Source organism: Lepidochelys kempii, chromosome 6, assembly GCF_965140265.1.
Source record: "Lepidochelys kempii isolate rLepKem1 chromosome 6, rLepKem1.hap2, whole genome shotgun sequence".
NCBI classification, from domain to species: domain Eukaryota; kingdom Metazoa; phylum Chordata; order Testudines; family Cheloniidae; genus Lepidochelys; species Lepidochelys kempii.
The window spans coordinates 28,544,441-28,557,650 of NC_133261.1; the positions used below are offsets into that span (position 1 = coordinate 28,544,441).

Here is a 13,210-nt window from a genome sequence, read left to right on the forward strand (position 1 = left end):
CATTCACCTAGTAAAAGAAATGGGCTAGAAAAGGTGCCCAAAATATTGCCATCCCAACTATAGTCTGGCCAGTTTACCTTGGTGTTAAATCATTCACACAAGTTGTCTTTCTAAGAAAATGAGTCTCACTGTGGTGACATGGAACATATGGACTCTAGGGGACACAGATAACAACACATCAAGACCTGAAAGATGCACAGCATTAATGCAAGGGAATGTGCGAGGTACAGCATCAATATAGCTCCCTCCAGCAAAACCAGACTTGCACATGTAGGCTCCATAAAGGAGCTAGGAGGTGGCTATACCTGCCTTTTGGAAAGGGAAACCAGCATAGGAAGAGAAGATTTATGGCAGTGGTTTTGCAATTGGAAACAGCTTCCTGAAATCACTGAAAGACTTATCTGTGAGCAAAATGAATACCTAATACCTCTACAACTTCCCATTGGAAAATTACGATTTGTGACTCTATCAGTTCTTATGCTTCAACCACGAACAGTATGGAAGACACAAAGAATGGTTCTGTTCTGATTGGATGAAATAATGAAACCTATACCCAGTGAAGACAAGTTCATACTTCTGGGAGACTTTAACAGCAGAATTGGAAAAGACCATGAGGCATAAATGGTGTAATAATGACCAGTGGAGTCAGAAGAATGACCAACAATGGTCTCCTCCTACTCAGCAAGTGTGCTGAGCACAAGCTCACTATTACCAGCCCAAGCTTCGGGCAAGCCAACAAACATCAAATCTCTTGGATGTATCCAAGATCCAGCATAGTCACAGCAAAGGGTCATGAAGATCACAAAAGCAATGTGAGGAGCAAACTGTTGGACTGATCACAGGATGATCAGAGCCATTTTTAATTTACATGCTGTTGCCCCTTAGTGAAACAGTGCTGAACAGATTAAAATTGAATATAGTAAAGCTGAGTCATCCATTTCTTCAATAAAACTGAAGGGAAAACTTAGAGGAAAAATTGGACAGCATTTATATCATCACTCAGTAACATACTCAAAAAGTGGAATATATTCAGATCAGCCATCCTTCAAGCCTCAGTAGAAATGTTAGGCAAAAATCAAAGATAGCACCAGGACAGGTTTGATGAAAATGACGATGAAATAAAAAAAATCCTTAAGGAAGAGAATGATATATTTGTCTTAGCAAAATGACAAAGAATCAACATCAAAGATAAATCCAACTACCTGCAAGCACAGTCTCAGAGATGGCTTTGTGTCTTACAAGATGATTGGTGGGAAACGAAAGCAGAAGAAATACAGCATCACACTGCTAACAATACAAAGATGTTTTATGATTCCCTGTAGGCCGTTTATGGTCAATCAAAATTGGGACCAGCTCCACTGAAGAGTTCGGGTGCATCTATCTTAATCAACGACAAGAGAGGCACCTCTGAAAGCACTTTACTGAGCTACTCAACCACTCCTCTATTGTCAACCCACAGGTGCTAGAGGAACGGACCCAGCACCCCATATATGAAGAAATCACTCAGCCAACTATCACTGAGGAAGTGCAAAAAGCTATCAAACAAATTGTCAGGCAAATTACCTGGCAAAGACAGCACACCAGCTGAAATCTTTAAACTCACAAGTCCCAAAACTCTCTGCTATCTACATGAAATCATTAAGGATATCTGAGAAGCCAAGGAAATTCCACAGGATTTCAAAGATGCAATCATAGTTACACTATAGAAAAATAAAGGCAACAGAACTGACCGGGGTACCTACCGGGGTATCTCCCTGCTATCTGTAGGTGGTAAAATCCTTGCCCATATTTTGCTCAGTTGGCTTGTCAAAATGGTATTGGAGCAATTTCTACCAGAAATCCAGTGTGGATTTAGATCAGGTCAGAGCCACACAAATATGATTTTTATTGTGAGACGGATTCAGGAAAAATGTATTGAACAAAACATGGAACTGTAACCTGTTTTTGTTAGTCTTAAAAAAAAAAAAAAGTTTAGCATTGTGCTAAGAAATGGCCTCTGGAAAATTCTTGAAAAGTTAGGCTGCCTCACCAAATTTGTTAACATCATATGTTAATTCCACAAAGATATGACTGGTAAAGTACTCTCAGAGGGTGCCCTTGTTAAACCATTTCTCATACCTAATGGGGTGAAACAAGGCTGTGGACTGGCACCTGCCCTTTTTGGTTTCTTCTTTGCAGCTATTCTGAATTATGCAGTGGACAATCTTCTAAAGGGCATCTACATAAAGTACAGAACTAATGGAAAGCTCTTCAGTCTCCAAAGGCTTATTGCAAAGACAAAAAATTTTTAAGAACTCGTATGAAAAACCCTTTTTGCAGATGATTGTGTTCATGGTGAAAGTGACCTACAGCTTGTCTTTGACAGATTCTCAGAGACAACTAAACAGTTTGGGTTCTCACCATCTGCCTGGAAAAAACCTGAAGCCTTTTTTCAACCAGGTCCATCAACCTTTACTACTGAGCCAAACATCACCATTGATGGTGTAGAACTAAAGAGCATCAATCACTTAACATATCTTGGCAGTACCATCTAAAGTGATAGTTTCCTGACCCTGGCTCAAGAAATATCAAATTGAATACGAGAGGTAACCCAGCTTTTGCAAGTCTTCACCATTGGCTACTCAACCAGCACACCACCAACAGTTAACAAAACGATCATGTACTAGGCAGTAGTGATAGCATCCCTTATATATGGTGTGAAACATGGATGGTTTACCATAGACACATTAAGCAACTTGAAATTTTTCCCATGCATTGTCACTGCTCTGTTCTAAAGGTCCACTGGCAAGACAAAAATCTCACATATTAACAAAACCACCCAGCATGGAGGCAATAATCTTCAATGATCAACTTAGATGGACAGGTCATGTTATCAGAATGGGTGGTGATAGATTCCTGAAAAAAGTTGTCTATGACGAGTTGAAAATCAGAAAGCACTAGGGGATGGTCAACGGAAACAAATCAGACACCACAAGCCGAATCGCATCTATTACAGTACAAATATTGATAACTTTGAAGATACAGCCAAGGACAGGCCTGAATGGAGAGCAACTATATCAGTAAAGGCTGTAAACACTTTGAGGAAGACAGACTCAAAGAACTGATTGAAAAAAGGACCAAGCGCCATCCCAAGTCTTCAGTGGGAGCCTACACATTCTTATGTGACAATTGTTCACAATCTTTCTCCTCACAGATTGGACTATACAGCCACATGAGAACACACATGGTGCCATGATATCATTGTTGAATATGACAACAGCCATGCTTGGTGATTTTTTGTTTCTCGCTGCAGTTGAGATTGTACCAAATGTCATTACTGAAAATGGGTTCCAAAATATCTTCTTGTTGCAAAGATACATCAGGCCCAGTACAGTTCTTATATATGCCAATGCAACACTAGGGTCAGAGGCCCTGCCACATTTCCTCCTGCTGAGTTGTTCCTTACCTAGCGAGTTGTCCCACTGATTACAATTGAACTATGCACAGAGTAAATTATAAGTTTGTTTACCTGCTGCATCCGCAGGTTCAGCCAATCGTTGCTCCCACTGGGAAGCAGTGTGGGCCGAGGGATGTGCTGGCCGCCTTTCCCACAGCCCCCATTGGCCTGGAGCGGTGAACCGCGGCCAGTGGGAGATGTGATCGGCCGAACCTGCAGACGCGGCAGGTAAACAGACAGACCTGGCCCGCCAGGGGGCTTACCCTAGTGGGCCGCGTGCCAAAGGTTGCCAATCCCTGGGTTAGGCTTTGGACTGGGACTTGGAAGAAGATCTGAGTTCACTTCCCAGCTCAGCTACAGACTTCCTGTGTGAGCTTGGGCAAGTCACAAAATCCTTTGTTCCCCATCTGTAAAATGAGGACAACAATCCTTCCTTTCTCCCACCCTTTGCTCTTGTCTAGATTATAAACTCTTTGGGCCGGGGACTCTCTCTCTTACGATGTGTTTTGTTCAGCCCCCAATGGAGCCCCAGTCTCAGATGGGGCTTTTGGGCTCTCCCATTAAAACGTTAATAATAATCAATCATAGCTGAGACACAATGTGATTTGTAGTTTAATATGCAACGTAACAAAGGACTTACCGAAAGAATGAACAATAGTCGTTTCCATTCTACAAAAAATGTACAAGGCAGAATAAGCACACCAGTATTGTGTAAGAACAAATTATAAATAATTGCTCTTTGCAATTGAATACCCACATAGAAAGAGCCAAAAGAAATCTGCAGCCACTGGGAGTCTGATTTAATTGCCGATTTGGACTGTCTCTGTAGTTTTTATGAAAATCCCTGAAGCCTGTGTTTTTTTGTAAACTAAACATGGCTTTTCTGCTGGCCATGTGAGTTCTTTTTCCATTCATTAGTGAGCTGCCTTTTTTCTTTTTTAAACACAATTAGACAAAGGAATAAATCAGTCAACAAACATGGGACATAACTCTGGCAATATCAGACCATATACCCTCTTGTTTGCTTAACTATATAAATCTTTCACCATATTACAAATGAGACCATTTCAGTCAAAGATGGGGGGACTAATTTAAAGTGAGTAACAAGAGCTCGCTCTCACAGCATTCTTGGATGCTTATTAGGAGAATGTTTCTTGATGAGGAAGCTGCCTGTACTCTGTCCCCAGAGAGAATTGCAGAGGACCATTTCCTTTCTGCTGCTATTCTTAGGATGTGTATCAGACCAGACGAGAGCCCATGACTTTGAAGGACCGCAGAGTCAAAAACCTCCTTTTAGTAGTTAACATCATTAAAGCAGTTTAGCATATACTTTGAGTTTGTTTTGGGATATTTCTCCCTCTTGTCCCTTCCTGGGTGCTATCACATGGGATTTAAGGAGGTAGAACTTTGAGGATAAGTAACAATATAATTGTCTTCACTGAATCTTTTTACATCTAAACTGTATATTTGACAGTGTTTAAGCAACATACTAATATAATAGTTCCTTGACTATTGGTCCTTGCTCTATTTTGAGGTCTTAAATGGTGCAGGGGCGGGACAGCCAGAAGGGAAAGCAGCTTTAAGCTATTTTCACATTCCATGTATGCCCTGTATTTAGTGGTCCATCAGCATTTTTTCTGGCCCTCTGCATAGCGGGTGGATTGCACCCAACCTCCTCAGCGATGCTAGAGATAAGGCTGAATAGTTCCCGTACATGTTAAATTGACAAAGGAAACTTAACCTGCTTAATAAAAATTGCTATCTACTGCTGAACAGAGGAGACTGTTTACAGATTCCTCACAATTAATTTATTTAAGAATCTAAAGAACCTTCCCCCCCCACCAACCCTTTTTAAGCTAACATTTGATTTCCAAGCAGTAGCTTTGCTGTGGACAGATTCCCATATCCCCAATACACTCTTTTAGAAAGCCTTGATTCTCACAAGAGACTTCAGTGGGAATTCTGCCTGAATAATAAAAAGAGTCATTAAGCTGTGAAAACCCTTGTTTTGAAGATGTGCTTTGCTTTCCCACTCTTTGTGTTCTTCCAGCAATTGCCAGGTAAACAAACATCAGGAAGGCGGCATTAGATAGACAAGTCATTCATCAACACTGTAAAACACATCTCAGATAGCTTTCATCAGTGAATACAATGAGGGATAGCAGTCAGCACAATCCGCATAGTATTCACAACAGATTTGTCTTCTGTCTTTTCCTTCCCTCCACCTTCACCTTCTCAACCCATCCCACCCCTCTGAGTGTATCTGTTCGGTACTAGTAAGTCCTTTTCCGTTTGCTTTAGCAGTCCATTTATTCGTGGATTAATGGCACTGTTAAACAATAATAGAATACCATTTATTTAAATAATTTTCGATGTTTTCTACATTTTCAAATATATTAATTTCATTTATAACACAGAATGCAAAGTGTACAGTGCTCACTTTATATTATTTTTATTACAAATATTTGCACTGTAAAAATGACAAACAAAAGAAATAGTATTTTTCAATTCATCTCATACAAGTACTGTAGTGCAATCTCTATCATGAATGTGTCACTTATAAATGTAGATTTTTTTTGTTACATAACTGCACTCAAAAACAAAACAGTGTAAAACTTTAGAGCCTACAAGTCCACTCAGTCCTATTTCTTGTTCAGCCAATCGCTAAGACAAATAAGTTTGTTTACATTTACGGGAGATACTGCTGCCTGCTTCTTATTTTCAGTGTCACCTGAAAGTGAGAGCAGGTGTTTGCATGACACTTTTGTAGCCAGCATTGCAAGGTATTTAGCCAGATATGCTAAACATTCGTATGCCCCTTCAGCCACCATTCTGGAGGACATGGTTCCATGCTGCTGCTGATCGTTAAAAAAAATAGTGTGTTAATTAAATTTGTGACTGAACTCCTCTGGGGAGAATTGTATGTCACCTGCTCTGTTTTACCCGCATTCTGCCATATATTTCATGTTATAGCAGTCTCAGATGATGACCCAGCACATGTTGTTTGATTTATAAACACTGTCACTGCAGATTTGACAAAATGCAAAGAAGGTACCAATGTGAGATTTCTAAAGATAGCTACAGAACTTGACCCAAGGTTTAAGAATCTAAAGTTCTGTCCAAAATCTGAAAGGGACAACGTGTGGAGCATGCTTTCAGAAGTCTTAGAAGAGCAACACTCAGCTGCAGAAACTACAGAACCTGAACCACCAAAAAAGAAAATCAACCTTCTGCTGGTGGCATCTGACTCAGATGATGAAAATGAACATGCATCGGTCCACTCTGCTTTGGATCGTTACTGAGCAGAATCCTTCATCAGCATGGATGCGTGTCCTCTGGAATGGTGGTTGAAGCTTGAAGGGACATATGAATATTTACCACATCTGGCACGTAAATATCTTGCTACACTGGTTACAACAGTGCCATGTGAATATCTGCTCTCATTTTCAGGTGACATTGAAAACAAGAAGTGGGCAGCATTATCTCCTACAAATGTAACCAAACTTGTTTGAGTGATTGGCTGAAGTAAGACTGAGTGGACTTGTAGGCTCTAAAGTTTTATATTGTTTTATTTTTGAATGCAGGTTTTTTGTACATAATTTGACATTTGTAAATGGTATTCTATTATTGTTTAACAGTGTGATTAATCATGTGATGAATTTTTTTAATCGCTTGAAAGCCCTAATCTTTTTTAAAGTGTGACAAATTAGTTATCACATGCTATCAACAATTATCTAGTCTACTAACTCTAGTAAGGTGCTTTCAGATAAAACTGCTATGCTTCTCCAATGCCAATTCTTCACTAACATTACTACTACAAAGGATCAAAGAATTAATTAACAAGATTTCCATTTTATAGTGTCATTGGCTTCAGTGGAAGTTTACAACTCGGTAACCAAGAGTAGAATTTGGCCCAGTGGTACATCTGATTCTGTAAGTTTCAGCCAAACATATTTTTCTCAAACTGCTGTTGACTCTCAGCTAAATTGTGGAACCAAATTCACCACTGGCATAAGTGTGTGCCAGGCTACTTGGACTTCAGTGGAGTGGGGCTTTCTAATGCCAATGGTGAAGTTTGCCTTTTGCCCATAAATTCCACCGAAAGGTAGCAGTTCCAGGGTCAGGATTACAGCCATATGGAGAATGGGAAAAGAGATGCTGAGACTTTTTTGTCTCTGACTGTTTAACTGATTTAATCTCCCTTCCTCACTTCATCTTTTTAAATTAATACAATTAATTCTTTGATGTTTGAATATTGTCCTGTGTAAGGAAGTCTGGGTTAACTGTAACAGAGATTCTGCTGACTTGAGCTATATACTGGATCTAGTTAGCATGCACAATAGATGGCCACTGGTTTTGGATGATGCATACCCATCATTCCAAGCTTGGTAAGAAGAATTTTTCCCTGGAAACAAGTTAGTAATCATGCAGTGTGGCCCATTAGCAGGACATCTGATTTCAAAGGGGTAGCATTTTAAAAATTCATGTATAGGATGTAGCATGTAGGAAGTTGGAAATGTTAAGGTGGATAGGTTAATGAAATGTAAGGCAATCTTGCAAACACTTACTGACTCCAATAGGGCTAGTCACAGGAAAGCATATGTGTGTTTGCATCATCAGGGCAAAAAGCTTCACCACCAAAACTTCAGGTGGAAAAAGTTTTTCTTGTACTTAGTTAACTGTAATCCATGAAACCTCCTTTTGCAATTTGTATTAACTAGAATGATTAAACTTGTTGGAACAAACTACCAAGGGAAGCGGTGGATTCTCCATCCTTTTTTTTTTTTTGGTATGGCCTGTGTTATAACAAGGGGTCGGTCAGACTAGATAATCATAATGGTCTCTTGTGGCCTTAAGATCAATGAGAATGGGTCAACTCTGACCATGCTGAAGAAAGAGGAACCTTTCCTCCACAGTCAGCACCTACTATGGCTTCTTTAGTTCTGCAGGCTCTTCTTATAACAATGTTAATAATAAAGCAGCCTTTCCCCAAGCCACTTTTCTGCTACCAGGTGCTAGGAGCACTGTCTGATAATTCAGGGTAACTAGACTATGGAAGTACTGTCTGTCAGGGAATATAACAAAACCCACCCGCATGAGACAAAAGTGGGATGAGGTTATACTGAAGAAAAAAGGGATGGAAGGAAAATGGCTTGCAATACCGTGTGTGTGTGCGCACACTCATAATAAAACCCAGAGCTGGTTGGAAATTTTTGAATTAGTTGTAGGGGGAGGGGATTTTGTGGGGTTTTTTGTTTTATTTTAGTTGTTTTTTGCTGCTGAAAAATGACCTAGTCTTAAAAAATAAGAATTGCAATGAAAAAATTCAGGCCCAAATAGGGGGTTGGTTGTTCGTTTGTTTTTTAATGTTTATGAAAATGGTTATTGAAAGTCTTAGTTTTCAGAAACAAAAAAATCAGGTTTCTGGTATACAAAAAAATTCAGTTGTGGTTTTCATGTAAAAATAATATTGCGGGAGGGAGGGAGGGAACCCATAAAACTAAAAAGGGGTTAATTTGAACCACTTTAAATTGAAAACAACTGTGACATTTTAAACAAAATTAGCTTTTCACTTTTTTTAACAGCTCTAATAAAAAATAAGTTTTTTGAAGGATAAGTTTTATATACTTTAAGTGGTCTGAGATAGGTGCCAAGGTAGACTGAGTCCCACATTATAAGGGCCAACATACTCAATGTACCATCATGACATCCCTACAGAGGCAAGGCCCAAGGATAAGATCTGAGACAGAGCAAAAGACTTTAGGCCCTGATCCAAAGCCCATGGAACTTTTTCCATTGATTTCAGTGGGTTTTAGATCAGACCTTTAAAGATCAACAGAGCTGGTTTGAAATCAGAAAATTAATCTGCCACTCTGTGTGTAGCCACTGTGAAAAAGTGCAGAGTGGGAATAAGTAAAAGCAGGAAGGTTCAGCCTCAAATTGATTCAGCAAAGGCTTAACTTCATGCACCAGACTCTCCGCCAGTTCTTTAAGCCTCTTTGTCTCTCAACCCCACATCTCTACCCCAAGATCTGCTCCTTCCTTTCCCCATGCCTCTTTCCTCCTTCTCTGTTTTCAGCAAAAACTGATTTTGCTGAACCCTAAATAAGACTGTCTAGGGCTAGGCTGTGAATGAGAGGATAGGAGAGAGCAAACATGAGGAAAGCTACATAGAACTCTGAATGTAAAGATCCTGGGACTTGTGTCATCCTATCAGTTGTGTGGGTGCAGCCCCTGTTGCACTTCAATAAGAGCTGGGTGTGCTTGTTTAACTGGCATGGTGCTCAGGGCCTTCTCCATTAAGGAAGTGTAGGATTATTATCTCTGCCATCTCCCTATTTGTCATTTACTACCTGGGTGAAGTGCTCCATCTACTGACAGTGTTCTAGGAAAAAAGAAAAGGAGGACTTGTGGCACTTTAGAGACTAACAAATTTATTTGAGCATAAGCTTTCATGAGCTACAGCTCACTTCATCGGATGCATTCAGTGGAAAATACAGTGGGGAGATTTATATACACAGAGAACATGAAACCATGGGTGTTGCCATACACACTGTAACAAGAGTGATCAGGTAAGGTGAGCTATTACCAGCAGGAGAGCGGGACGGGGAGGGAGGAGGGGGGAGAAAACCTTTTGTAGTGATAATCAAGGTGGGCCATTTCCAGCAGTTGACAAGAACATCTGAGGAACAGTCGGAGGTGGAGGGGGGGAATAAACATGGGGAAATAGTTTTACTTTGTGTAATAACCCATCCACTCCCAGTCTTTATTCAAGCCTAAGTTAATTGTATCCAGTTTGCAAATTAATTCCAATTCAGCAATCTCTCGTTGGAGTCTGTTTTTGAAGTTTTTTTGTTGAAGAATTGCAACTTTTAGGTCTGTAATGGAGTGACCAAAGAGATTGAAGTGTTCTCCAACTGGTTTTTGAATGTTATAATTCTTGACGTCTGATTTGTGTCCATTTATTCTTTTATGTAGAGACTGTCCAGTTTGGCCAATGTACATGGCAGAGGGGCATTGCTGGCACATGATGGCATAGATCCACATTGGTAGATGTGCAGATGAACGAGCCTCTGATAATGTGGCTGATGTGATTAGGCCCTATAATGGTGTCCCCTGAATAGATATGTGGACACAGTTGGCAACAGGCTTTGTTGCAAGGATGGGTTCCTGGGTTAGTGGTTCTGTTGTGTGGTGTGTGGTTGCTGGTGAGTATTTGCTTCAGGTTGGGGGGCTGTCTGTAAGCAAGGACTGGCCAGTCTCCCAAGATCTGTGAGAGTGATGGATTGTCCTTCAGGATAGGTTGTAGATCCTTGATGATGCGTTGGAGAGGTTTTAGTTGGGGGCTGAAGGTGATGGCTAGTGGTGTTCTGGTATTTTCTTTGTTGGGCCTGTCCTGTAGTAGGTGACTTCTGGGTACCCTTCTGGCTCTGTCAATCTGTTCCTTCACTTCAGCAGGTGGGTATTGTAGTTGTAAGAATGCTTGATAGAGATCTTGTAGGTGTTTGTCTCTGTCTGAGGGGTTGGAGCAAATGCGGTTGTATCATAGAGCTTGGCTATAGAGAATGGATCGTGTGGTGTGATCTGGATGAAAGCTGGAGGCAGGTAGGTAGGCATAGCGGTCAGTAGGTTTCTGGTATAGGGTGGTGTTTATGTGACCATCGCTTATTAGCACCGTAGTATCCAGGAAGTGGATCTGTTGTGTGGACTGGTCCACGCTGAGGTTGATGGTGGGATGGAAATTGTTGAAATCATGGTGGAATTCCTCAAGGGCTTCTACAGGGGAGGATGCTCCCTTTCCTTGTAAAGCTGGGTGGAAAGAGAACATGGACCATCTAGTCATGCCTCCTTGTGGGGCTGGAGGCTTCACATTGGTAAAGTGGGAATGATCGCAATGAGCTGCATTATCTGGAGATCTGTGGGAGATATCCGTGAAGATCCCATGGAACTGAGGCCATTCTGATACCTCTCAAAAAGCTGAACCCACAGGGCCTCCTAGCGGAGGTGTGAAATCATACTGATAAGCAGTAGCTTTTGATGCATTTTGCATTGTAACTTACTCTGACTTCAAAGAGGAACAAGCCAGACAGAGTGGCTTGCTCCTCAATTCATTGACTCATCTAAAATTAGCAGTTTTGAATATTGAAAATCTTGGCCTCAGAGCTTAACTTTAGGTGTAACCTCTTCAGAGTCTTGTCCCTTCGGTACCTTGATCTACAGGCTAGACGCGAAAACTGGCCTCTCATCTCAGTTCCTTTCTTAGTGCCAGTAAACATCAGGTCAATCCAAAGTGCACACAGGGAGACTGCATACAGACTCCTTTTGGCAGTGCAGTATGGAGCACAGCTGTGGGAGGAGTAGTGGGGTGTGTGACCAAATTTCTTTGGTAGCCTTTACATAGACTGTTTTCAGCTCCAATTTAGACATGCTGATCAATCAACTCACTGAAGATTTTTAAGTGCAGATCGGCAGCTTTTCCTGTCAGCAGTAAGTAATTACATGTTCTTTGTCTGGACTGGATTTCTGATGGTCTCAAAATCTCTAAGACAGACTTTTGTTGTTAATTTTACTCGTATATTGAGTATTATAATTTGTTCACAGTCCCCTGTCCCATCATACTCTCAACCAGGAAGTTTGTTTTACGCTGTTTGCGGCTCTCTTCCAGGAAATTCAGCTGCTGAAGAACCCATTCTTTCATGCTCAGATGAGTTGAATGTTAGCACCAATCTTCCACAAAACTGTCAGCCTGTAAGTAATTTCCTCCTCTTCTGTGACAAATGTGACCCTGGTTGTATAGGGGTTTGACTCTACTTGAGCACGGCGTTTACAATATCAGAGTCAATAACCATGTCTCTTCTCTGTGTTGCTTTCAGCTCTTCATGCTGCAGCTTATTTGGCAAAATATGGTGTTGCTCTGAACTCTCTGACTATGGTAACACCTCCCCCTGTAACATGAAACCTCCCTATTTATTTGTATTGTGGTAGTGTTGGCTAAGACTCCTGTCATGGGCCAGGGCCCCATTGTGCGAGGCTCTGTACAAATACAAAAGAATGGTCCCTGCTCCAAAGTGTTTACAATCTGCCTCCCCAACAGTTACAAGAACCATGACACCCTCTATGGAGCCAACCCTGCAAACACACACAGGTCATTTTACAGATGTGCCATTGTCACCGTTTATCATGGTCTTGCAAAATTTGGTATTTTTCTTAGAGCCTCAGCTCCTGGAGTCAGGTAAATGAGGTCAATTTCCAGCCTTTATTGCAGGAAAAAAGCTACAAAGTGTGACCCTACAGGTTCAGAAATCAACAGGTAAATAAAAAGAGGCCAAAATCTTATTGTTTTTAAAATTATACGATTTTTTTAAAGCCAATCTTCTGGGCTTTTGGGGACCTGACGGGTGAATTTTGAACACTTGGGGTTGGCAATCCTGGACTAGTTTCACTGACTTCGGTGTCAGTGAAGTCACATGTGAGTGTTTGCAGGCTGTGTGTTTGTGCAGCTCCTACCACAGCGGGGTCCTGGCTTGCTGCAGGATCACCAGCTGAAGTTTTATGGCCTCTGTTCTGTAGAAGGTCAGACTAGACCAGTGTTTCTTAAACTTTGGAAAACTTGAACCACCATTCAGGAAAATGAAACCATTACCTGCCTTGCAATCTCCTCATGTGTTGTTAGTCCTCATCTCAATCTACGTGACATCCACCTGGCTCCTTCAGCCAGTCCTTTATGCCCCACCGGAGGGCTGCACCCCGCATTAAGGCTGGACTAGTAGATCA

General features: G+C 41.1%; 1 protein-coding gene across 4 annotated transcripts in view; it reads left to right on the forward strand.

Moving 5' to 3' along the window:
* SLC67A1 (solute carrier family 67 member 1) overlaps positions 1-13,210 on the forward strand; it is a 141,098-nt gene that overhangs the window by 18,901 nt on the left and 108,987 nt on the right. The window contains exon 1 of one of the 4 annotated variants that reach the window (XM_073347275.1): positions 12,102-12,184. The exons of 2 other annotated variants lie outside the window; for them this stretch is intronic. Coding sequence is in view for 1 of the 2 variants with exons in the window: in XM_073347274.1 (XP_073203375.1) it covers positions 12,150-12,184 (35 nt within the window). In the remaining variant the exon portion in view is untranslated. Of the gene's footprint in view, positions 1-12,101; positions 12,185-13,210 lie in introns of those variants that run through there. One more of the 4 variants, XM_073347274.1, reaches the window with a different exon arrangement.